We start from the raw sequence: 25,704 nt of genomic DNA, 5'->3' as shown, positions 1-25,704 counted from the left end.
ATTGCTCTTGAAAAGTTGTGTAGGAGTAAAATTGTACGAAATTATATCAAAGGACTAAAATTAAGCAATTTTGAAACTTACCGGACTAAAACTAAAATATATAAATTTAAAGGATTAAAATTAATAGCATGCAAACTTAAAGGACTAAACAAATTATTTTTTCTGAAAAAATTACAACTAGCTTCCTCACAAGAATAACCACGATTACAATATTTTTTTATTATTCAAAAAATTATAAATAATTTTTAAAATTAGCAGTCGTCTAATAATTACCCACGCAATAGGCAAGCACGATGGAATATACAATGAATGATTGATGAATTTAGATAGAAACCCAAAGCCAAGGATGATCCAAATTTTGCATGAATAATTGTGATTATCTCAATATCATCTGCCGGATACACCTAGAAATTATGATTGTGATTTGAGTGGTGAAATAGGGAGGGATGGTCAATGATTTCGCCTATGAATCACACAGAAATGGCCAATGTGAATGAAAAGAGCTTGAGGCTGGTCAAGTTTTGAGGCATTGGCATATGCGCCTACCTTCACCTATCACCACATAAAACCTAAAAAATGGCTGATTAGTGTGTGATTCATCAATCCCAGAAATCAACCTAAGCATTACAAACATCAAACAATTTCCCCACTTGATTCATCAGCTATTTTCAAGAAAATGAGAGAGAGAGAGAGAGAGAGAATATGTGCAATAAACGCCTCTAAGTCAGAAGCCACGAATGTATGTATTGTCTACTTGCCGACCTGCAGTTGAGGTCCTTGAGTCTCCAAAGGGACTTGTTGGACACGCCCTCACAGCGGAGGAGCCATGTTGGCAAACCTTGAAGTACAAGGTTTGAAGTTCATATTACAATATCATAAGGTGCAATATTAGAATCAAACTTGAAGTTTAGGCAATAAATTGTTGCAAGATACACTCAAATTCGAAGGAGAACAGATTTATAGCATATGAACAATTTCAGAATTTTATTGATTTTCCAAACGAAGACTGTATCCTTTCTTAACAACCAAATTGGTCCGGGAATTGTACAAACCACCCGTTCTTTTCATTCAATCTGTTGGGTGGCTACATATTTAACTACTGTCACAGAAGGTGAAGGTCCTCTTTTACGTTTTGTACATACGTTAATCATAAAGGAGACTCTTTCCACTGTAATCTATTAAGACCATCAACAATTGCCCGGCGGAACTCACCGTTGTGAAGAAGGAAAGACGATACGTGGCCACCAGAAACCCACCTCACCTCCGAACCTGGCCAGGCTTTTTGGAGCTCCAATACCGAGTGTTTCGGGATATAGCCATCATCCTGAAAACAATAGGGGACATATTACTTCAGAAGAAAATTTCACTCAAATGCTCGATAAACCTGGGAAAATTGATAAAGGTTTCTGCAAAACATGAGTCATTTGACTTCAGAGTTTGGAACCATACAAGTGGAGAACAGTCTTAGGCAAAAGCATGCTTTATTGTCAACTTCACGAATGTAATGCTTAAACATACCATAATTCATTTCTTTTGAACAACAGGCCTCCTAAAAGTTTTACAACTCTGATTTATTGTGAGAGTCTTTTCATCTCTCCTTTTTTTTTTTTTTGGTTTCTTTGTTTCAGATTTGACGGCCAGGGTAGTGGGAGGGACCATGATCTTCTAGCTAAAGTAGGAAAATCGAGAGTACTCTCGTACAGGGTTTCAGTTCTAGAGGGAAAACAAGGGCATTAGCCAGGGCTACTTTAGAATGAAAACAAATGACAAGAAAGTCCAATTGTGCACAAACTTGAATTTGTGCAGTATATTTGTTTAAATGCAAAAAATTTAAACACGACAAGCAGAGTTCAAGAACAATGGTTAAACCTTTGCTTGAATGAACTTAATTTGACCCTGATATATGAGCTGCCTCAGAGGGAATCGATTCAATAAAGTACTATGTTTAAACATTAGAAAATAAATAGATAAGCGTTACTGCATGGAAATTTAATTTTATTTGCCCAATGCTAACCTCATAGCACATGTTCAAGTTTTTTAATTAAACAAGATTTAAGATCTTGAGAAGATTTACGCTAACGAAAGAAAAATATGGAAAAACTCAAACTAGGTGCAGTGAATATGCAAGAAGGGTCATAGCTATGTGACTTACAGTAGCAGCAACAAATATAACAGCATTGGGGTTTTTGGGGATAGGAAACCGTGTGACATCAGTTAGCGACAACACATTTCGCATGCGCTCCCGCACTTCCTCAAGTGTCATGGTAACCTTCTGCATGGCAAGATCTTCTCTAAGAGCTTCCCATGCAGTGGCATGTTTTAGTACCCCTTCACAGAATGCCACAACAGCAGAATGTGGAGAAAGAAACGGGAGCGTAGCAATAGGGGTGGGATGCAGGGATCCAACCATAGCAGCATGTACTCCTCCTATATTCAAAAGATACAAAGTTCTCAAAAGCAGAGAGAACTAAGTAAACTACTTACAACATATTCTCGAATGTTTACATGCATGCAGTTGATCCAAGAAAAAAACATTTGATGCAAAAAAATCAGAGGTAAAGTTCTCAAGTTCTCTTATTATTTGTTCTTTCAGATAAGGATCTGAAAGCGCAAAATAACTTCAAGAAATTGAAAATTATATTGTTTTACATGCGTGCAATTGTTCCCGAGAAAAACGAAACTAATGCATCAAATAAGATCAGAGGTGAAAGCTTTAGGATTCTCTTGTTTAGCTTTCTTTGAGATAAATCTGAAAGTGCAAAATAACCACAAGAATTAAAAAGTGAAAACAGATAAGCTACTTTGCTTGAGCAAAACTACCAACAATCAGGAAGCATATGATTGATACAAGCTTCTAACAAATCAGCATAGTTTCACCCAGGTAATGATGATATATTATACATCAGCGATGACTAAAACAGAACTTTTTTCTATGTCTGCATGCACAAATTTCTGCCACAACTTGTTTATGCACTCTTTTCTTTACATAATTGTCTAGGTGCTTGTTTTCCGATACAGTGTCCCAATACAAGTGTAAAGATTTGGACTTTTTGTTTTTAGCTTTGACAAAGTAATGTATGTTGAATTTCATGCAAATTTTTGGTCCAGGACCAGCTGAGCAAATTTAGCTAAGGATTTCAGTATTTTCAAGTTCTATTAATAAGTTCAGTGAGAAAAAAATAAATAAAAAAAGAAATCCACTCAACATTTCAAGAAATGAAATCCTGCTGTTTTAAGTCTTTTATGCCATAACCAAACAATGGTTCAAGTCTTACCCATGCTAAGTCCACATACACCCATTTTTCCGAAACCTGCTTCAGAGTCTAACCAATGTAAAAGACTACGGGCCTCCTCAATGGTAGCTCTTCCTAATAAGAGCAAATCACTGACACGCAAGAGTTTTGCCCCCCGCTGCAGCATAGGACGTCTTCTTCCATAGAAAGGGCTGTAGAAAGAAAAGCTGGATATTAAAATCTGATGTTTACCGGAGCTAATAGTTAACAGATATTCAATTGGACCTCTCAAGCACCATTGTTGCTATGTTTTCCTTCAGCAGAGGCTCACCGAGACGCAGCCTCCGCTCAAATGCATGGTCCCCTGTGCCTGAAAGAAACGACATGTGCCTTGCATCATTATCATGACAAACAAATCTACACTACAGTCATATTAGTTATCAAAAGGACAAAAGAGTAACTCATTAATTAAATATTTGGAATTTCCTTAATTTAAAAGATATCTTCCAGTTTTTGAGGCAGTCTACAACGGTACATGAATGCACTTGTGTGCACACAAAGTTGAAATCAACTGCTTGCAGTATCACGACGACATTGCATTGTTATTGAATAATGAAAAACAGAATAATTTCTTAAAACAATGTTGAAAACACACATAAGAAGTTTTAAATCTAATCAAACTCTTTCACCATCACTATCCTCGGACCACAATCTGCATCAACTCAGACAAAATTCTAACAACAAAGGCCCTCCAAGTCACTAAAATAAATCTAGGTCTGTCAAAAGTTCTTATCACTGATCACCACTGTGTAGACAGATAATGAATTTCCATGGTGAAATTTCGTAGACGTGTAACCTTAGCAAACAACTCAAAATCTAATTTATTTTTTCTCAATGGAACTACATGAAAGATACCCCTACAGTAATCAATGTACAGACTAGAACATAGGAATACCAAACTATAAGCCAAACATGTACTGAGATTGTTAACAAATTATTCTTCGTTAACAAATTATGCTTAAAGAAACTAAGAACATAAACACATTCTAGCTCAAATCCAAGTCCATATACCGCTCTTTAGCAAGACAGTCCATAATGTTAAAAACATACCAAAACAAACAATATCAGGATCGAATAAGATAAGATACCAGCAAGGTGAACAACACAAGCCATCTTTTGCGGCGGGACGGATTTCGGGCAAAGGAAAGCAACTCTTGCAATGTGACTCTCAGGGGGCAATGCATTGAGAAGCTGCTCATCACAAGGGGTCCTAAAGACCCCTTCTCTAAGACTAGCGGTCTTTGATTCCCAAACTGTCTTCCAAGTGGGCCGCACCAAAGTAGGAGGCCAGTTTTGACCTTCTACTTCAGGAAACAATTGCTTTATCATTCTCTCCAAAAGCTCAAGCTTTGTTCCACCCCACCCCCTAGAAAAGAATGGTGGGCTTAACTTTGTTCTATGCAGCAATGCGCCATACACATGATCCAGTACATAGTAAAGGGTGCCCAGATTTACAGTAACCATTTCTTTTACAAAAACTTTAAGAAAACAGGTTTTAATTTGTATAATACCAATAAAATCAAACAAAGATTAGATTTTTTGATCAATTCAATCAAGATGAAAGAAGCCCACATCAGAAGAGAACAGTGGCAACTCAAAAAGGAATTAGATTTGATGAAAATCCACCAAGAAATTTCAATTTATGGACAAGAAACAAAGATTTCGGCCCCCTGCGAGGGAACTTAGTTTCAAGAATACAGTAAATTGCGAGCAAAACCGAACTAGATCCCGGTGACCTGAAAACAAGTTGAATAAATAATGATGATAAGAATCCAAAACCAATTGGGAAAAGGCAAAAAGAATTTATTGGCACTCAGAAACCAAAACTTATCAATATATTCTAGAAAGAATGGCCTGTGGATATATGACGAGAAAAGGATAGGATTTTGTGTGTCTGTGTGTGTGTGTGTGTGTGTGTGTGAGAGAGAGAGAGAGAGAGAGAGAGAGAGAATTCGGATTCTCCGAAATGAAACTGGGGGCGGAGACGGTGGTGGTTTGACACACGGCGGAATTGGGGATGAGGGCCCACGTGCCACCTCACTATATCCAAAAAAAACAATTGATGGATATGTAAATAAATAGATCGTTTCAAAGATTTTTTTTATTTTTTTTAAAATAAGAACAATCAAATATTATTTGTTTATATAAATTAATAAAATTATTAACATTAAATTATTTATATCTAATAATATATTGATTCATTAAAAAAAATACATGGGTCCAATAGATCTGAACAATTATTCAAAGCTTTGGTCGAAGCGAATGCAAATTTTGAAGGAGGACCTGCAAAAAAGACGTTAGCAATACGGCCCCCAAATTAGTATTAGATTTGATATTGAATAAAGCCAAAAGGTAAACAAATATAATTAAAATTGATATATGGTGAATAAAATCGGTAAAAAGTGTAAGAACACTTAATAATGCACTTGTAGAATGCTTAGAAAATATTTAAAAAGTGTTTAGAGAGTGAAAAAGATGATTTAGAGAATAAAAAATGTGAGAGAGACATTAGAAGGTCTCATGAATGTGTCCTCCGTATGGGGGAGTAAACATGTACTTATAGAGGGTGTCCCTCTACGATATTCTCGGGAAGAAGGGAAAAAGTTTGTTTAGATAAGTCATAATATGTTCTTATCTTAGGTTACGTGTGCCTTTGGATGTTTATCTCCAAGTTGGGGGAATCTTCATCAACGAGAACTCCTAACCGCTAGAAAGTCCTAGCAGCCAAGGAGTCCAAGGCTTTGGGGGACCTCCCTCGTCTGTAGGGAGTTTCAGTCGTCAGGAATGTCCTTGCTAGTGCTGATGTCGTTCCAAGGTGGCTACTGACACTTATGCCAACTGGATACGGTGGAGTATGAGCTGCAACGTGGGCCTTTTGAACGAATATTTTATTGGGCTTTAATCATGGTGCGAGTAGGGGGATGCTCTGAGCCTCCTCCCTTTGCCAATTTATTTTTTGGGGGGCAACCATCAAAGCCACGTGCTAGGTCCTTTTGGGGCTCCTACAATGTTACATGTCTCTCGTTTCATTTTTCTTTTAGGATCGCTTGAATCTATTTGGGCCAACTTATTTTTATGCACATCACATATTAATTATGAATATTAAATAATTATATTTAATTAATGATTATTATTAAAATAAAATAATAACTTTAAATAGAATAAAATAATATTATATATAATTACGAGCCTTCATTTGAACAATTGTTTCAATGATGTGAGGGGGACCATCGTATGCCATTGCCAACTAGAAAAAAGAGGGATGATTACAACATTTGAGGTGTCATTGTCATTGCAACCTAATACAAAAGATATTGGGTTGATTAAGACGATTAAATTTTTCGAATTAAAATAAAATATTGAAATTTGGGACTATGAGAATGTATGTTGGAATTTGGTGTCAAACAGTATGATTAAATAAAATTAAATGTCATTTAATTTTAAACTGCAATTGCAATCATAATCTCACCTAAACCGAAAGTAAAGTCTTACCTTTAATAATCGTTAAGCATAAGCGAAATGTAGTGTAAAATTGAAATCCTCGTGGTACGGTTAATATCTTATTATTTTTACATTAACACCAACTAATGTGTTAAAAAAATGCACGAAATTAGTGAATTTGAAAAATTGTTTAAGGTTTAGGTCGAAGTGAATACAAATTCTGAAGGAGGACTTATAAAAGAGGTGTTAGCACTTCGAAGCTCAAATTAGTATTGAATTTGAAATTGAATAAAGTTAAAAAGTAAATATAATGTAATTGAAATCGGATATGGTGAATAGAGCCGGTGAAAAGCGTAAGAACATGCGATAATGTTCTTGTAGAGTGTTTAGAAAATATTTAGAGTTAGTGAAGTGATTTAGAGAGTAAGAAAAGTGCAAGGGACGTGAGGGATGTCCAGAGAGAGAAATGTAACAGGAAAGTCTCAGGATTGTGTGAAAGACGTTGAAGAGTGTCCACATATAGAGGATTAAACCTATATTTATAAGAGGGTGTCCCCCTGCGATGGGGCTCTACACGTTTTCTTCATTCTCAAAAATAAATAGATAAGGACAGTCTGGATAAGCCATAATATATTCTATATAAAGTTTACTGATTTAAAAAAAAATAGTTAAAATTTCTGTAAAAGATCATTCTCAGATTCTTCTTTCCAAATTTTTTGGATACAATTCTTGGAAGCGAATGTGTAATCTCTTCTAAATTTATGGAGTAAATTATGTGTCACCTTAAATTTTGGTATCAATATTTGAAGAGACGTGGAACCTTCGTGGGTGCAGTGTTTTGTTGTGGCGGAGAGTTTTGGACCTAGGCTCTTTGACTTGTTGTAATTTCTTATCTTGTGTGTTGCATGTAATGTAGACATTGTATATCCTCCCTTGTTGTGTGGAATGTTTTCCTCTTTAACTTGAGTGGTGATGACCCTTTTTATAGGCGTGAGTACATCAACAGTTGCTTGGGCTCACGTCTGTTGAGCTTGAACACCATAAACTTGGACTTAATTCAGTTTTCTAGCGGGTTGTATTTGAATATGCTTTAACTCAATCAATCGATAAAAAATTAAAAAAAAAATTAAATTTATCTTGGATTGACCCATGAAACTACATATGACTCAAATTTAATATGGACGCTTATGCAAATTTGCTTTGTATGCATTTAAAATCCACATTTATTCTGGACTTTTATTTAGAACTCAATTGTTAGCCAATTTATTTGAACTTTTAATTGATAATTTATTTTAAAATTTCGGTGTCAACAATAAGATTAATGAAGAAAAAACTCTCTATATATAATTCTGAACTTGAAACTACAAGAACTTTTCACAAAAATGAAGGACGTTGAGAGATATGAATTATAAAAAAAACATCATTTTCTGAATGCTAAAAGTATTACAAAGAACTTGCTACAATGTTTTAGAGGTGAAAAATGTGTGAAAGATACTCGGAGGTGAATTTTGTTTTTTATCTTGTGATCGTGCCTATTTATAGAACTTTCAATAACTTATATGGATTTGATGGTCTTTGAGTACATTGTTGCGTTTGCTAAAATCTGTTGATAGTCAATTTATGCTCTTTTGTAACATTCGATCAGTTGGTGGAATATACTGTCGACAACGCTACCATATCAGTAGAGTGTAAAGGCCTCAAATGTATTGGTAGCATGGCGATTATATCAGTATAATGCAAGGTTATATAAACTATTAGAACCATAGGCTGAAGAACCACTAGAGTAAAAGCCAACTGAGTTCTTGCACAAACTGTAAGATTCAAGCAAAAATGAAACTCAAGAGTCTTTATTTACAGCTGCTTTAAGATCAGATTCATATGTAATGAGTAGACTGGAGTAAACAATTGTACTAAAACAACACTATCAATCAAATGTCATCAACTCTACTTCTGCCCACTCATCCTTACTAGAAAATATGCAGGCAGACGATTTGTCATCAAGAGATGATCAATATAAGTGAGAGTTCGATCATCAATAGATGATCATCCATACAACCTCAGATCAGAAATGTTCAAAATCCTTCAGCATCCCAGAAATTCTATAATCTCAACCTTGATTGAGGACAAGATGCACATTACCAACAGAGACAATCAAGATTAGCGCATTGACTTCAATGTACGTACCCTTTTTTCCCTTTCTGCCTTTCTTGCAGAGGGGGTCCTCTTCAGCTTCCGAAGCTCCTCCATCACCACCTTTTCTACTGTGTCAATGTTGTCTAGGAGCTTCTTCTGCGGTGTCAAACAAGCTGAATCTCCATCGCTATGATGGGTGATATTAAGCAATATCTTTGGCACTTTACCAATGGTTGGTGGACAGCGCCTGTTTAAGATTGTGGGACGTGGGGAAATCATAGAAATATCGTGCTCAAGCTGAGCACCTGATGTTGATACAGAAGGATTATGAAATGTCTGGTCCTGGAGAATAGGACTCTCTGTTTGTAGGCCTTCACCGCCTCTCCGACGCTCTCTTCTTCTTTCAATTGCCTATGGAGGGAATCATCTCATGATGAGTTCAAAGACATTATATATTAGAAGATCCGTTGGCATTCATAACCTTCTTGGCTGAACCTCAGTAAGATAGTGAAAATCAATTTCATACAAGAAATGACAAGAAAATAAAGAACAAACTTGAGTATCAGATAGATTATGTACATAGTATAACCTAATTTAGATCACTAATCACAAAAACAAACCTAGCAAAACATAACATGAATATACCACCATGCATCTAAAAGTTCAAGCAATCATTGCTGCCATGTAATAAACTACAATTATTGCCCCAAATCATCCCCTTCCCCTAACACAGAATAAAACTGTGTTAGCTTCTAGTTAATAGCTGTGCAACTCGGTTGATTACTATATAGGTATAACTATCCTGCTTTCCTACTTTCCTACAGATTACTCACCGTTGAGACCCCTTAGCTCTAGCGCCTGTCGTTCCTGCCTCTCACCAGCAAGGCAATGAAAATAAAGACTACTAACATACATTTACCAAAAGAAGAGCATTAAGAATGATCAAACAAGTCTGCTATATGATTATCATTCAATGCTCCAAACATACCCAACTGAGGTTCTACCCAAAATACATCATTTTACATAAATACATATAAACTAGCAACCACCTACCTAACACTAAAGAACGAACAGATCTGCATAAGCAAAACTAGCATTTGAAACTGTATTATTGAGATCCGAGTATGCCACATCATTCAATATGAATAAGATACTAAATAAGATCCCTGCATCACCAATTAAGAAGGGCACATATGCCAAGTTTCCAAACAAATCAAATAAAACCTGTCAACTATACAACAAAGTTATTCAAGATTCTGGGCCATAATTACCAAATAAATTTAACATCAAAGAGCAAACAAACACAAGATAAATCAATTTCAGGACAGAAAAAGCAAGCAAGCATTACCCTTACTACAGCAGTAATCTCATTGAGAGGCCTTCTTGGATACCAAGTGGGTAGCGCACTTCCACGGCCATTGCCACTACCACGACCCCGGCCACTTCCCACCAAAGGTGACAAGTTTTCACGGCCTATAATTCGTGCAGTGAGCCCAGTTCTTGGAGTTCCAACAGCAACTCTTCCTGCAGCCACTCCCATTGGTCCAGGTGTACCCACCATCGCTGCACCCCTCCACCGGAATGGAGTTCCAGCAACCTGACCCTCTTCATTTTCATCATCTAGAACAAACATTATCGAACTACCCCTCCCAGTATTCCTACTGCCAGTGCTTGAAATTCGCCTCCGACTATAAGCTGCCACAATGTCATCTTGCCTCAACAACCGATCTCTTGCCTCAGGCATTGTATTGAATACCTTAAGCAGTATGTCAATTAGTAAAATGAAATAACTAGAAATGTAGAAGAGAATGTATCAAGAAAATCCAGATTATTCAGGTTTTCATCCTCCCAAAATATATACTAATTCACTTCAGTACTTCAAATATTTTACAATTATTTACACTTCTCATCAATTAACAACATATAATGTCAAAGGAAATGAAACAATCAACAGACAACATCTTAAGACCCAATTCCTTCATACTAAGCTCATAACCACTCAAAGTACATTCTGGGAGAGAAGTTCGTGTTTGTATGTGTTAATTGATGCAAGATAAAGAATGAAAAAAACCCACAAACGAACAAAGATCCAGTACCACTTTCACAACATTCTTCCAGGAAATGACGATTTGACCCAATTGTAATGACATCATTTCCCGGCTAAGAACCGTCAGTTTCTTCATTGAAACTGAACTTAGAAAACCCATCAAAAAGCAAAAATGAAGCAGAATTTCTTGGTACCTTAGAATAACTTTCTGGGGGGGGGGGGGCGGTTACACTTCGTGGAATTAAAAGGGTCTCCGGCAACGGCGATGCTGACTAGAATAACAATGGGGAATGGCTTTTTTCTACTCTGTGGTGTGTGTGTGGATCTGTGAGTTCAGATGAAGAAGGAGCTCCGGAGAGAAAAGGTGAATGGGCAAATTTTTGAAATGGAAATCGGGCGGTATTTTATACAAATTGGTTTTCGTTAGCAGAAATGAAAATTTTTTTGGGAAAATTGAAAATTATTCCAAAATGAAATGAGAGCGGGATGGGAGTCGGAATTCAAATTTGCTTTGAAAGCGGTAGGTCGAACAAAGCCGTTTGATACTTGTAATTACCCTTTTGCCCAATCTATACTTATATGATGAGTTTTCAGTCCATTACAAGAAAAGTCCCCCATCTTTTCTTTAATCAACTTTTGTAACTGTATCTATACTAATATAAAAAAAAAAGGTCATTCATACTCACAAATAGCAGTTAGTGACACAATCGCACAAATTTTTGTGAAAACAAAAATACCCCTTCAACTAATAAGATAACTAACTTTTCAAAATTTACATGAATTGATAGATTATTTTTTTATTTGTTTCTTTCTTTCTATTTTTTAATAAAATGTATTAGTTTATATATCTTACTCTTACTTATAATATATTTTAAATTGTGAAAAAATATTTATTATATGTACACAGAAACAACGTGCCACATCTGTTGGTTTTCAAAATGCAAACCACCAAAAATAAAAAGGGAATATATAAAATAAAATATTCTCCTATGTTAAAGATGCTAATTTTAAAAATATTTGGTTAGCATGATTAGCTCATATGTCAATTCAATAAATATCTTATGATACCTATGCATTAATGATAAATGAATTGAAGGCTTTCTTTACTTTTTTGGATGTGATTGCACGGGGTTAGATAATTTTATAATTAGTATTAGGATATTTGGAAAAATAATAATTTAATAGCTTATTTATTTTGTATGAATTATTGGATAGTTATTATGTGATAATTTAACCATGATTTATTTTTGTAGTTGTTTTAAAACTAAAATAATAAATAATTGACAAAATTATAGAACAAAAATATTAATGTCACGTGATCTCATCATAAAATATTTTAAAAATATTTAAACTTTTTATATCTACATCATTTTTCCTCACCACCATATTCATCTTCATAATTCACCTACAATAATGTTGGATAAAAATGCTGAATTATAAAGATATTTCGGGACAATAAATAAATTAATGAGGACAACAAAGATCTACAAAAAATTTATATCAACTTATGTGGGCAAAGGCTAAATTTAATACCAGTCCTATTAACTTGTATATATATAAAGGAGGCCTAAATGATTGAGAAACGGGATAAGTGACCCCACCTTAGATGGGATACTAACAAGGGATTTATTCACGTCTAGATGAGGGGAAATTCTTGTTTGGAGCCGACTTGATCAAATTTGAACTAATTATATATAAAATGCAATACACTTATAGTGTGATTGATGTACAGTTCAACAAAAGTGACCAATCATATAGTAAATGCAATACACTTGCTCTGTAATTGATTTGGTTCGATCAAATTTGATCCGGACAAGAATTTTCCATGTAGACTGTGGCTAGTGGGATTATCAAGTGTTGATCTATTTCTGCGAAGTAAATGAGGTCATATTGGATTCCTTACAATTCATGTTGGCTAAAGATAATTTAGTAGTTGTTTAACTTCCAAGCCAACTAATGAAGATCATGCTCAGTGCAATGGGGTGAAAAGTTTGCTAGTTTAAAATCAAAATTCACCAGAGGGAATGTGTAGCAGTTGACAACAAGGGAAATTAGAAAAATACAAATATAGTTATGGTCCTACTTATGTTTTAATAGGTCTGTGCATCATGAACAGAATCAATTCCATAATATAAAGAAAGATTCATGTCATTTATTGACTCTAAATAAAACTAAAGTTAGTAACAAATGTTTGTCCCCTTTCTTGTATAGGATGATACAAAATTCATATGAACATACCCTATTATGATGTAAGAATCAATATCTTTTTATTCAAAACAAATACCTCCATCACCTCCATAGCTAAACAAGGAGAAGAAAGCCAAAAGGGTCTTCATCGAACACCAACAATCTAATAAAATTTTACATGCTCACCAAGAGCAACTGGAAGACTACGGTTTGCTACTTGGTATTACCCCAGAAGGAGTGTAAGAATCATCTGACTGATTCACATTTCACTCTAAAAATGCAATCATCTAAAGCATTCTCACCAGAAAAAGAAGACTACTCTAAACAAAAAGGTGTATACATTAACTGTTAAGGCGAAACGGGGAGAACAAAAGAGTCGTTGGGAAATTGCATAGCTACATGCAACAACCAGACTTTGAAGAGGTATCTGCTTCCCGACTAGGAAGAATGATAGCAGTACCCTTAAGAGATGCCGTTTTAAAGTCAGAACCGTCGGCAGCTAACGTCTTCTTACTTACAATCCGATATATTTCTGTCAGAATAGTCATGAATGCGCTCTCAACATTTGTTGCTTCAAGCGCCGATGTCTCCATGAAGTATAGATTCTCTCTCTCAGCAAACTCTTGAGCATCCTCTGTTGGAACCGCTCGAAGAGTCCCCAAATCACATTTGTTGCCGATAAGCATTATAACAATGTTTTTATCAGCATGCCCTCGTAGTTCCTCAAGCCACCTGGCAATGTGATCAAAAGATTGACGTTTTGACATATCATAAACCAACATTGCACCAACTGCGCCTCGATAATAAGCACTTGTCACTGCACGATACCTATGAAAAGAGAAAAAGTATAAGGCCCAACAAGTTTATAGCTAGAAGCATAGTTCTAAACATTATCGTAAGCAACTCTTAGCAATCAGTAAGCACAGAAGAACTATACATGCAGGTGTTCTCCAATAGCATGAAATGCTAAGTTCACAACTGGTAAATGTTTATGCTTTTCCTAGAACTAATTCTTGCAGATAAACTAGTCACAGCGGAGCATGATTGCAGGAGTTATACATGTCTTAGAAAGCCGAACCATGATTTCCAATGAAGTCTGCTCTGGCTTTACCTATTAATAGCTTTAGATTATCATGAAACGGCTAAGGTGAAATTCTCCCTGTTACTCCAAACAGCTCTACTAGTCCAAGGACCACCCCTTTACATCACATATAAATAAATATTAGTCCAATCCTCAAAGAATCACACAAATAAACATTATACTCCGCCATAATCGCTAGCATATCCATTTGATGATGTAACTCCTCACTCAGCTAAAACATTCATCAATAATCTTCAAAACAACATGCAACAGCTGCTACAACCAACAAATTCGAAATGTAAAATCAAGATTCACCAGATCAAAAACTAATTGATTCAAGAACTAGAACCAGAATTAACACCTTTCTTGACCAGCAGTATCCCAAATCTGTGCCTTGACAGTCTTTTGATCAATGATAAGAGTCTTGGTCTGAAACTCAACCCCAATTGTGGCCTTTGATTCCAAAGTGAACTCATTCCTAGCAAACCTAGCCAGCAACTGGGATTTCCCAACCGCAGAATCTCCAATCAACACAACCTTAAACACATAATCAATCTTCTGACTAAAATCCCCTCCATATAGATTTGACATTTTCGCAAACCCTCTAAGCCTAATCCCACTCTTGATCCCCCCACTCTGATCAAATCCCCCAAATACCAAAATTTCAGCATAAAACCTCTGCAACACCACAATCTCAGACAAGATTCACTTTCTGTTTCCCCTTCCTATGAATCATACACAGATCGGGAAACTGACCCTTGCTACAATTTCTCATTCAAATCCCAGCAAAAAAAAAAAAAAAAAAAAAAATTACAATGAATGAGAAACTCTTGTGAGGATAGCTGGGATCGATCTCAAGCAGAAACAAGGGAAATCAAAAGATTCGGCATTAGGGTTCGCAAGAGATTATCAATCTGAAGATTTGTGAAGGTTGAGAAACTGGGAGATTTGTGCTTCCATACAAGGAACAGCATTTTGGAAACATAGGAAATAAAACAAACGGCAACTGCGGGACCCGGTAACGGTTTTTCAGTGCCAAATTACTATTTTGCCATGTCTTGGGGAGGGAAAATTTATATCGACAAAATAAATTCAATCAATAATTTTTAAATTCCTTATTTCAAAATCTTCATATGTTTTTTTCTTTGTGTAAATTACACTATCTCCCCTAAAATTTTACAAAATTACAAATACTTCATTATTATTTAAAAAAAATTTCAAATAAAAAGTAATAATGTAGCTCATAGAGTTCTAGACAGCGAAACGGACATAGGGGTAGCAGATGAGTTGAGCTGGCTCGCGAGCTTCATGAGTCTGTTTGATTTGAAGCTCAATTTGAGCTCAAAATATTTTGTTTCATAAGTTCAAAAATTGAAAAAAATATTTTGTTCATAAGTTCAAATTTTTGTCTTTTAATTTTTTTAATATATAATAAAATCGACCACTTTTAAAAAATAACTTATGTTTGTTTCTTTTATTAATATTAATAATTATACAAAATTATGTATAATAAATTAAAAGATTGTACGGCATGTTTAATATTATTTATAATTAATATCATAATCTTTAATATTATTTATTTATAGTAATATAATTTTATTAACAAATTTGCTGAAAACTAGAGCTCTGGCCCGAGCTCGATGGAAACCAAGTTGACAAGCTCGAGCTCATTATATATGATTCAAGCTCGACTTCGGGCTCGCACATTAGAGCTTACTCATTATATATGATTCGCACTCGAGCCATAAAAAGAAAATTAGAACTCGAGCTCAGCTTTAGCTCGACTGATTTACTACCTTACTACTTTACACTTGTTGAATTTTTTTTAAAAAAATAAAAAAGTATTTGAAATTTTTTAAAAATTTATGGGGGTGTAAAATAAATAATCCATATGAAATATCAGTTCATAAAAAAATTTAAAAAGTATATAAAACTATATTTCATAATTCAAAAGGTCATTTTGATCAGCTCACCTAAAAATTGAATGAAAACCCAATAGAGGCAAAGGGAATGGACGCGTTGTAGGCAGAAGTTAAAATCAGAAATGGGTTATTTGTAATTTCTTAAATAATAGAGTTAGTATTTATAATTATATCAAACTTAAAGGAGTAGGTTGTAATTGACCCTTTTTCTTTTCTTTTTTCACATGTTCCTACAATCTTTTGAAATTCTTAATTATAAATCATTTCAATTTATTTTGGCATTACATGTATTAAATTATTTCAAATTTTTAACTCTCATTTTAAATTATATTTTGTGAACGATTGATGGATTTTAATACGATTCTCTCCACACAAATTTCAAATCTACAAAAAAAAATAATTATCATATTGGAAAAATATGGACTAACAATTTTGTATAAATTTAAATTGAGATAGTTACAATATCTGAAGCAGATTATCCCTTAAATCTTTTGAATGTTGATTCAAGGGATAAAGTTTATTCTTAAATCGAATGCGTAATCTCTTTCAGTTTTATGGAGCAATCTATATGGCACGTCGAAATATGCCTAACTTCATGGAGATCAAATTCTACCAACTCACGTTATAAATTTATAATTGTTGTCCTGTAACTGATGTATAATTTAAAAAAAAAAAAAAAGTCATCAATAACAGTGTTGATGCAATATGTCCAAATTTTGTCCCATTAAAATTCTTCCATCTTCACAATTTAGGTACTTGAATTCTTTGGAGTACTCTAAAAAACCTACATCATAAGATGCTAAAACAAAAATCTATACAACATATAATAAGGTGTTAACTTCTTCACTACAATTTGATGCAATCAAGATTGTCACAAACCGTTCTCATCCTCGGCCGGAGCTCCGGATCCAGTTCAGTACAACTAAGCGCAACGTGAAACGTCGCCACAACTTGCTTCTTTGCGTGAACCTCGTGTAAAAGAGCAGGGTCTATAACTTCCGACAATGGTCTCTCTTCACGAAAGACCTTTCTCACGACCCCCTCAAGCCCCTTGCCATCATTGTCCGGCCCGCCATCCGGTAGTCGACCCGTAAGGATCTCCAGAAGCACGATCCCGAATGAGTACACATCGCATTTCTGAGTGAACCGGCTGCCTGCCTCTCGGGCCTCGGGTGCCACATACATAACAGTTGATGAGGTCGAACTCTTGGAGCCGACTATGGTTTCGCTTGGCTTTTGCTTTCTGGAAGCTGAATTTGCAGACTTTGAAGTACCTGGCACGAGCCGGGACAGACCAAATCCAGAGATGTAGGGTTTTAGGTCATCCTCTAGGAGGATTTTTGATGATCTTATGTTTCCATGGGTGTACTTTCTGTTGCTGCACTCATGGATGTGCATTAGACCCGTTGCAGCTTCTTGGGCGATTCTAAGTCGAACAGCCCACGACAATGGGGGCGAGTTTAGTCCTGCAACATTTGAAGAACATAATCAAAGAATGTTAACCTCGGAAAGGGATTTAGACAACTTCTTTAATTCCTTTGTGTATGAAGAAATTGTTGTAATGAACCCAGAGTACGATGACAAAGATATTCACATGTCAATGGTGCGCATTTAAGTTCATTGAAGCAACCAAACAAGAAACATATAAGTTCTTCTTTTGTCTTTAACGTTTCTTGTTCGGTTGTTTATGTTCAGCCAATTGTCTACTCAATTCTGCAGGAGAGAAGAACCTTATATTTCTAAGCTGGAACCATCACTCGTTTCAAAAGAGTTATCAGTTCAGACAAATGAGATAGAACATCGAGAACGTAGCTGACAAATTTTACATTAAATGCAAATCAACAACTACACCAAGAGCTTCCAAGATGCCAGCTTTGTGGACGATAATTTCTGAGATATGATCCTAGTTATTCACAAGACAATTGACGACTATGCAAAGACTTTACACCTCCAAGATTGTTGCCTTCCACTTTCACCCGGATCGAACAACTATGCTAAAGACTACCTAGTCACAACGACCTCCACACAATATTAGCACATTGAAACAATACAATGATGTCCTAAAGCAGAGGAAGATGAAGATCAAAGTTTACCTCACGTTAAACTTCTGACAACAGACAGTTTCTACTTTTAACACCCCTAAAAAGAGGATGAACGTCAACCTTAATACGTTGTAATCTTAGGATATAACTCCAAGAATCAACCTTAGCTATTGCTAGTCCCCAAAATCTTGTTACCGACCTCTAACACAGTAAGCCTTTCTGATACAATGACTACTTATTCCTCAGCATTCCACATTTCATCATCACAACCAATGCAATGTTCAAGAGTAGTTAGCTCAAACAACAACAGTACATCGATCATTCCAAATCAAAATTCATATTGCAAGAAAACCACATTTAAAATCACAGAAAATGCAGATAAAAATTCAGAACAATGAAAGGAGATCGAATAACTCTTACCATGCAGTGCATTGTGCAAGCTCCCATTGGGGATAAAATCAGAAACCAGCAATTTTTCATCACTAGCATAGTAACATGCTCTCAGCCTCACAATGTTGGGATGCTGCACCCTACCAATGGCCTCCACCTCAGCCTCAAACTCCTTAAACCTCCACGTGGCATTGCCCTCGGCCTCGCTCAGCCGTCTCACCGCCACCACCTCCGGACCACCAACACCCTTTCCTCCAGAAACCACCACCTTGTAAACTATGCCACTCCTACTCTTTCCCAAAACATATGCTGATGCTCTCAGCAAATCCTCTAATTCCAGACCAAAGCTCTCATCCACAACAACAAATTTACCCTTCTGCCCCTCCTCGCCGCCGGCCGCCTCCGTCACTGCATTTTCTCTTCCCATTTTGCCCTGCTCCATCTTCCATTTTCTCTTAACCACCCATAGTGAAGCAAACACAATTCCTACCACCAGAGAAACCCCAAAAACTACAGAAACTGCCATCAACCCACTCTTTATCTTTCTATTTTCCAGAAGCCCTTTTGAGGAAATACCAGAATTCTCAGGGTTGTTCAAGAATCTTGGATTCTGAGCTTCAGTTGGGACTGTACATGGAGTGCTTAATGGAAACCCACAAAGATAAGGATTCCCTGAAAATGCAGTGGGCCCTTGGTTTAACAGTGACCCCACCTGAGGTATTTTTCCAGTGAGGTTGTTGTGCCGGAGGTCAAGGCTAACCATCACCGGAAACTGGCCAAAACTCGCCGGTACCTCACCGGAAAATGCATTATAGGAAAGGTTTAGAGTCCCTGTCAAATGTGTCAAATTGCTTAGATTTTCAGGGAGTGAACCATTGAAGTTATTGGAAGAGATATCAAGATGAACGAGGTTTTGAAGGGTGGTGATATCATGAGGCAAAGGCCCACCGAAAGAGTTCTGTGAAAGATCAAGAAAAGTGAGAAATGAGAGAGCACCGATTTCTGATGGAATGTAGCCTGTGAGATTCTTGCTGGAGAGTGAAATGGAGGTCACTTTGTGGTAGGTTGGATCACAGGTGATCCCAGCCCACTTACATGGAGTTGAATCCGAACCGGACCAAGAAACAAGAGCATGTTTTGGGTCTCCTGCAATGGCTGCTTTGAGAGCTAAGAGTGAGAGACCATCTGAGTTCACTGAAGAAGTGAAAGAAATGCAGACAGTGAAGAAGCAAAGAAAGTTGAGTACAACAACATAAGTACTAGAATGCTTCATCTTCTGTCTTCGTTTTCAGTAAAGATTTTCAGTGCATGCTTGCGCAAGAAATTTCATGGGTTCAACAGAAATTGATGTTAAAAATGAATGAAGATTCAATCTTGACAAATGTTTCTGCTACCACGAGTTGCAAAAAGGATATATGATGCAAGTTGGTGAGTGTGTGTAGTTGGGGGGGCGGGGGGGGGGGGGGGGGAACAAGGCTGGTTGGAGAAAGAGGATGAAAGATTTGTTTCAATTTGAAAGAAGTGAGATTAGATGGATTTTCGAGGTGGAGTAATGCTCATGTTCTTTGACTAAAAAATTGATATGATTTTTCCTTTTGCAGTTGTGATTTGTTCTTAATGTGTAGTCTTGGAATTCATTAATGTTGTCAGGATGTGGCTTTTGTTTCGGATATTAATATTTGTCTCCGATTTATGCAGCTGTTGTTTGAATGTAGCCTTTACCTTAAACGCAATGTGAGTCATTACTCAATTAGTTTTGTTTCTTGCTTCCTTGAAATTTGTATTGTATCCAAAGTGTTGTTAACCTTTCCTTCCTTCCATCTTTCACATCAGACAAATAATATCAATTATTCAGTTCCCAAATTTGTTTTGTTTTTCTCTGGGATATGAATTATATCACTTTGGATTTATTATTAAAAAAATTACATTATATGTCATACTATTTATATATGTATATAACAAAATATATGATATATGTACAAAATATTACACTAAATTGCATGGGGACTGAGTAGTTGGGGAGGAAAGAAATGAGAAGGTGAGTTGTTTGGCAATAGAAAAGAAAAGTGTATAATAGATTGGCTTTCATGAGAAGAGTGGGGTGTTTGTGTATATGTCAGTCAGGAAATCATGCAGCATTCAGCACATGCTCCATATTCCCTTTCTGAGATAATCAAATTTGCACTTATAGGGGTGTTTTCGTGAATTCACTAAAGAAAGATTCAAATTTCAGTGGAGAGGACAACCAGAAGCACCAAAGAAAACCAGTGGATGAGAGGCCCAGGCACTCGACAAAGGGGAACTTGTTCAAGCAAGAAACTAAAAAATGAAAAACAAAATGATTTTATATATATATATATAAGTTTAAGGGTTAGATCAGGTTAAACTTTTCATGACCACCCCAACTAAAGAATCTAAACAACACAAGAAGGTCTGTTCATCAAAATTCATTGACTCGTAACCTTAAAGTTAAGTCCAATTTTTACTAAATTAAGTATATACGCCGGCCACCACCATCCTTTAGACACCCACACAAAGTGGCAACTTTATGTTTTCAATGAGACTCAAACTAGTGACGTTCAGATATAGGAGTAGAGAAAATTCATTTGATAGAATATAAAATTACCATTCAGCCCTTGGAGTCGTACATAGTATGACCTTTTGCCATGCTTAGCAGGAGAAACACAAGATGGGAATGGGACATAGGGACTAAAGACAACTGCTACTGGTGGCAAATGTATGATAAAAGTTTTGAAAGTAAACCTTTATATCCCAAACACAAGAAATACTTTAGACAAGTGAATATGCAAGAAAATGCACTTTCATGACAAGTGTGGTCCATGAAACTTGGCTACTGCTTCTTTTCATCATAGAAAGTGAGAACAGGCCATGCCCAATTCACCTTTACAAAAATGGGGACAAGATTTTGGTGCAACTCTTGATTTGTAAGTTTTCAGAGGAAATAAATCCAGCAGAAGTTTCAGTAATTCAGAATCATATGTCATTACTACGTCATGCACGCGTTTTCCAACTTATAATTAAGATCAACATATTCAATGACATGAAATATACAGTTGATTCACAGAAAGTTCTCAGCTACTGATGTTCTCGGGCTAACCATAGTTACGTAGAACCGCTCTATTTATACTCTGAAGTTGCTTGGAGTCAGCTGCTGCATAGTGCATAATTCCTTAAAAACTCAGCCGTTTATCGTTTATGGAATGGCATCTCAAAGTCTTGGCCTTGCCCCTCCTTTACCAGGAATGTGAAGTGCATCATAATGACCATAACCATGGTAGAGGACTAGAATAGGATTGTCCTTACCATACTCTTGCCCATACTCAGCAATAGATATCAAACCACCAGACTCTTGGTCGAGCATGTAGACTGTGATTGGCATCCTGCCAGTTGGAATTTATTAGTTCTTGCATCACAATTTCTTTATTTAGGAAAATTCTTACGGGAGGAGCCAATCACGTCAATCAGCACCCAACAACTAGTCATAGGAAGTATTTGGTAAGGTAACAGGGCCAAGGTGATTGTTCTAACTCGACCAAAATTAGTCACTTAAGAAGACTAAACAGATAAATGCGGACAACTACCACTACCAGCTGCTATTTAACTCTAGATGTAGACTTACTGGAGAACATGAGAAGCCATCAATAATTCAGGTTCACCTCCCCATACATGAGGCTTCCTTATTTGTGAAACGTATGTATCAAAATCGCCTTCTATGAACCTGAGAGATTAGTGAAAATCATAAACTACATATCATCAGCCAAGCAGAAGAAATCGTTGTAACATATTTGATACAGAATTAGATGAATCTGTGAATTGAAGCAAGATCAAAGATATAAAGGAAAGGAATTTGTTGGATAAAGCTGGTTACTGAAAGCATCTCTATGTTGTTTCCAGAAGTCATAAATGATAAACTTTGCACATGCCATGGAAAGACACTGTATGGTCGGTATTAAATAAATGCATGCAGAAGTTTATAATTAGTTTAACATCTTCTAAAAAGATGGAACAACATAAGGTATCACGAGGAGAAAAACCAGAAAATATAGTAAATAAAACGCTGTCGGCAAGCTATGAACAAAGAGGTCAAACAGAAAGGTCACAAACAATGAAATTTGAGTAGACTGACCATTCTGTTTCTTTCCGTCTCTTGATAAATTCATCAGCCACCTAATAAGATTGGCAGATTCACTATTAGAGGACTAACGTTTCAGATATTATCAGAACAATTGACAACAGTTGGAACATTCAGATTCACTGGAATTCCAGGAACTTTCTTAATTTAAATTGTCAAGTGAGGCGTCTTAATTTGTTGGCCGAATACAGGAACTTCATTCAGATCAAATTTTATCTTTCCCAAAGTAACGTTTATCTTCATTCTCATGTCGATCTTTTCCAGCTTACCATTAAACATAATCTTCTCCCAAATAGTAAATTAAACAACAGATTTTGGGGCATGATACCTCTTCAGTCTAACTTTTCATACAAGTGGCGTTGCAGTTTAGCAAAAGTAGGAAAATAGAAATCTCAGACATACTCTAGCCCGTAATTCATCTGCTAGTTCCCTTTGAAGGTTCTCATTTGGAACAGGCTTTCCTGATCGTATGCAAGCTCCATGAGCAACCGAACGGAACAAGCATCTCCCATCTCCAGGTATTCCTGTGAAGTATGGAGCATAACTATCAATCAAAGAAAGCTGATGCATATTAACAACATTTATTAAACTGGGAAAGCATACTACCACCAGGTTAAGGCATTGCAATAATGACTAACATTGTGATCTTTAAGATCCTAATTGATTTAGAATTCCATTAGCAGATGCCTGGAGAAACTACAGGGAATCAAGTAATCAGATTCTACTAACCAATCACAGCGTAGTCTGTCAAGAGTTTCTTCTTGTGAGAATAGTCAGCAGAAGAAGCATCACAATAACCTTCTTTCTTTTCATTTCCCTCCGGCGCTTCAGCATAAGAAGGTTGAGAAGTAGAAAAACAAACTAACAAACTGATAAAAAGGCCAGCAGATACACTTTGCTGTTTCCAAGAAAAAGGTCCTAGACTACATTTTATTTTGGAAGTTTGTGTTTGTTTAGGCACCAAAAGTCTCAGACTTATGTCTGGGTTTCCAGTTGAAATGTTGACTTGTGTCTTTCGACGACGTCTGGGACTTAGATTGCTTTTTACCGTCAATGAATGGCAACTAGTATTACGTTTGGCTGTCATAGATCCAAAGCAGTTCCTTTGAAATGCTTGAAGGCCATTTACAAGTGAACAAGAATTTGCTTTCGATGCAAAGGTGGTAGAATAATGCAATCTTGGATGCTTGCTCAAGGTATAGTAATAGCATGTGGATTGCACAACGGCATCAGAAACACGAACAATCATATGTCTTTGTACATTTCCAATTAAGCAGACTGCATTTTTGGTGCACGTGCTGATGGGAGTACAGAGAGTCATCTTGGCATAGCCTTAGAGCAAAGACACAGAGAAAGGAACCTTACGGACAAAAAGAATCAATCAGAACATAACATAATAAAACTTGCACTTACACAAACCAACTTAAAAACATAAATCAGCCATCTTGAAGTCTAAAAACTGGGACAGAATTCACATATTTCTCCTACTGTTAATTAATCTTAACCCTTTTAACTATAACGATAAACAAATGCATACATATGTGAATGCACAAACACACTATCGCCAATACAAGAAAAACTGAAGCTTTCTAGTGCAAATTGCCACAGTACTGGCAATATACACACAGAAAAACTCAGGAATAAAATGTATAAGCTAACCAAATTCATGTCCTGTGTGCAATAAGTAAAACACACAAATAATGCAACAAGAAATATAAACACATTGACCTGCAGCCTCATGAACTATATATACACAAACGACAGCTGCATCAACAAGATTTTTCACAACTCCAACAAACTACAAAATCGAGGTTCAAATATGTAATGCATACAAATATAATCAAATAAATACATAAAATTAAACATAATAACCTGCCTTCGATGCCACACACACACAAGAAATTGGCACTTTAATATTATTCAGAAGAAGGAAAAAAAAAAAAAAAGGCTTGAATATCCAAATTAAAGATTTCAGTGTCAACTGTCAAATACAAAAGCAGACAATAAAAAAAAGGGTGCAATAAACTCAACCAAAAAACAATAAGCAAATGAAGCTGCTGCTGAATAAAAGCAAAGAACAAATTGAGCGTACGGAAAGAACAAATTACCAGCGAATCTTCTGAGGGAATGAAAAATTAAACTGGAAATGAAAATGGGTTTCACGTTCTTGCTTTGTCTGGATGATTTGTGTTCAAAGCTCTCCCCGGTGAAGTTTCTCCAGCCGAGAGGAAGCTCCAGACGACAAAAAGACGCCGTCCGTCGTTGGGCCGAATCTTGGGCTTCGGAGTATTAGTATGGGCCATGGGCTCAATCAAAATTCTATCTAATAAAAGCATTAATATTGGGTTGGGTAATTATATCTATATATATGTATTCAATAAGATTGTATTCATAATTACATAATTTAATACATTCAAAAATTCAAACATTAATCCAATAAATTAATATTTTTAATATATTAAAAAATAATAAAATAATATATTATTATTAAAAGTAGACTATATATCTGCATTCGTTCACCGAACTTAAACTCACAAACTCTTAATTGTTACGTCAACAAACAAATATATTTAACGAGAATCAAATTGACAAATATACTTCTCGAGCGTTATAACTTTGAGGCTTTGAACTTGTAATTTCAAATATTTTTTTGTCTGTGCACCTATTAATTTTTAAATGTGATTGAATTTATAATAAGAAAAAGTTTATTATATAACCTTTAATTTAAATCTATTGATATATTTAATCAGTATTTAATATCTGACATTTATTTTTAAAAATAATATCGAAGATGTTTGTATCTTCTTATTGGAAAATCTGACAAGAAATTTTAAATTTAAATTATCCATAGCACTATATTTTTTCAAATTATTTGTTATTTTACTCACTAGTTATATCTTGGCAAAACATGTATTTTGATTAAATATAAGGGATAATTATATCGTATTTGTCAAAATTTTGTATTATTATACGTAAATCTTTTATAATTTAAGAAAATATATTTAGTATTTTAAT

At 35.7% G+C, this 25,704-nt stretch overlaps 5 protein-coding genes across 6 annotated transcripts; all 5 read right to left on the bottom strand.

The window, feature by feature from the left end:
- Positions 1-956: 956 nt before the first annotated feature.
- Positions 957-5,253, bottom strand: LOC105162514 (alpha/beta hydrolase family protein). Its single transcript, XM_011080553.3, has 5 exons — positions 4,382-5,253; positions 3,519-3,603; positions 3,276-3,445; positions 2,153-2,427; positions 957-1,324 (listed from the first exon to the last, which is right to left on the bottom strand). The coding sequence occupies exons 1-5, from the start codon at positions 4,755-4,757 to the stop codon at positions 1,148-1,150; spliced, it is 1,083 nt and encodes a 360-aa protein (XP_011078855.1). The 5' UTR covers positions 4,758-5,253; the 3' UTR covers positions 957-1,147.
- Positions 5,254-8,565: 3,312 nt separating this feature from the next.
- Positions 8,566-11,367, bottom strand: UVI4 (uv-b-insensitive 4). The gene is made up of 3 exons (XM_011080554.3): positions 11,109-11,367; positions 10,216-10,623; positions 8,566-9,278 (listed from the first exon to the last, which is right to left on the bottom strand). Exons 2-3 carry the CDS (start codon positions 10,609-10,611, stop codon positions 8,892-8,894), a joined length of 783 nt encoding a protein of 260 aa, XP_011078856.1. The 5' UTR covers positions 10,612-10,623; positions 11,109-11,367; the 3' UTR covers positions 8,566-8,891.
- Positions 11,368-13,203: 1,836 nt separating this feature from the next.
- Positions 13,204-15,127, bottom strand: RABA4D (RAB GTPase homolog A4D). The gene is made up of 2 exons (XM_011080556.3): positions 14,544-15,127; positions 13,204-13,929 (listed from the first exon to the last, which is right to left on the bottom strand). The coding sequence occupies exons 1-2, from the start codon at positions 14,771-14,773 to the stop codon at positions 13,497-13,499; spliced, it is 663 nt and encodes a 220-aa protein (XP_011078858.1). The 5' UTR covers positions 14,774-15,127; the 3' UTR covers positions 13,204-13,496.
- Positions 15,128-16,799: 1,672 nt separating this feature from the next.
- LOC105162517 (receptor protein kinase-like protein ZAR1) lies at positions 16,800-20,381 on the bottom strand. The gene is made up of 2 exons (XM_088880819.1): positions 18,567-20,381; positions 16,800-17,570 (listed from the first exon to the last, which is right to left on the bottom strand). The coding sequence occupies exons 1-2, from the start codon at positions 19,807-19,809 to the stop codon at positions 16,951-16,953; spliced, it is 1,863 nt and encodes a 620-aa protein (XP_088736945.1). The 5' UTR covers positions 19,810-20,381; the 3' UTR covers positions 16,800-16,950.
- Positions 20,382-21,514: 1,133 nt separating this feature from the next.
- Positions 21,515-24,951, bottom strand: LOC105162518 (OVARIAN TUMOR DOMAIN-containing deubiquitinating enzyme 4). Of its 2 annotated transcripts, none has more exons than XM_011080557.3 (6): positions 24,798-24,951; positions 23,419-24,049; positions 23,092-23,213; positions 22,684-22,724; positions 22,177-22,275; positions 21,515-21,937 (listed from the first exon to the last, which is right to left on the bottom strand). In XM_011080557.3, exons 2-6 carry the CDS (start codon positions 24,008-24,010, stop codon positions 21,766-21,768), a joined length of 1,026 nt encoding a protein of 341 aa, XP_011078859.1. In that variant the 5' UTR covers positions 24,011-24,049; positions 24,798-24,951; the 3' UTR covers positions 21,515-21,765. The 2 variants fall into 2 exon arrangements, with proteins under 2 accessions (XP_011078859.1, XP_088736382.1); XM_088880256.1 differs by having other exon boundaries at positions 23,419-24,021; positions 24,798-24,948.
- Between the last annotated feature and the right edge of the window lie 753 nt (positions 24,952-25,704).

This window comes from Sesamum indicum, linkage group LG5 (assembly GCF_026168435.1).
Source record: "Sesamum indicum cultivar Baizhima isolate 11 linkage group LG5, ASM2616843v1, whole genome shotgun sequence".
NCBI lineage: Eukaryota > Viridiplantae > Streptophyta > Magnoliopsida > Lamiales > Pedaliaceae > Sesamum > Sesamum indicum.
This window is presented reverse-complemented; position numbering and strand designations above follow the sequence as displayed.

Excerpts from the sequence above, each read along its gene's own strand:
- LOC105162514 (XM_011080553.3), bottom strand. The coding sequence starts at position 4,757 with ATGGTTACTGTAAATCTGGGCACCCTTTACTATGTACTGGATCATGTG. Across the intron at positions 3,446-3,518 it reads GCAACAATGGTGCTTGAGAG|CCCTTTCTATGGAAGAAGAC; the intron begins GTCCAATTGAAT and ends TTCTTTCTACAG. Across the intron at positions 2,428-3,275 it reads TGTATGTGGACTTAGCATGG|GAGGAGTACATGCTGCTATG; the intron begins GTAAGACTTGAA and ends TTTTGAATATAG.
- UVI4 (XM_011080554.3), bottom strand. The coding sequence starts at position 10,611 with ATGCCTGAGGCAAGAGATCGGTTGTTGAGGCAAGATGACATTGTGGCA. Across the intron at positions 9,279-10,215 it reads AGATTACTGCTGTAGTAAGG|GCAATTGAAAGAAGAAGAGA; the intron begins GTAATGCTTGCT and ends TTCCCTCCATAG.
- RABA4D (XM_011080556.3), bottom strand. The coding sequence starts at position 14,773 with ATGTCAAATCTATATGGAGGGGATTTTAGTCAGAAGATTGATTATGTG. Across the intron at positions 13,930-14,543 it reads GATACTGCTGGTCAAGAAAG|GTATCGTGCAGTGACAAGTG; the intron begins GTGTTAATTCTG and ends CTCTTTTCATAG.
- LOC105162517 (XM_088880819.1), bottom strand. The coding sequence starts at position 19,809 with ATGAAGCATTCTAGTACTTATGTTGTTGTACTCAACTTTCTTTGCTTC. Across the intron at positions 17,571-18,566 it reads CTTGCACAATGCACTGCATG|GACTAAACTCGCCCCCATTG; the intron begins GTAAGAGTTATT and ends CAAATGTTGCAG.
- LOC105162518 (XM_011080557.3), bottom strand. The coding sequence starts at position 24,010 with ATGACTCTCTGTACTCCCATCAGCACGTGCACCAAAAATGCAGTCTGC. Across the intron at positions 22,725-23,091 it reads CAGATGAATTACGGGCTAGA|GTGGCTGATGAATTTATCAA; the intron begins GTATGTCTGAGA and ends CAATCTTATTAG. Across the intron at positions 22,276-22,683 it reads AGACGGAAAGAAACAGAATG|GTTCATAGAAGGCGATTTTG; the intron begins GTCAGTCTACTC and ends CTAATCTCTCAG.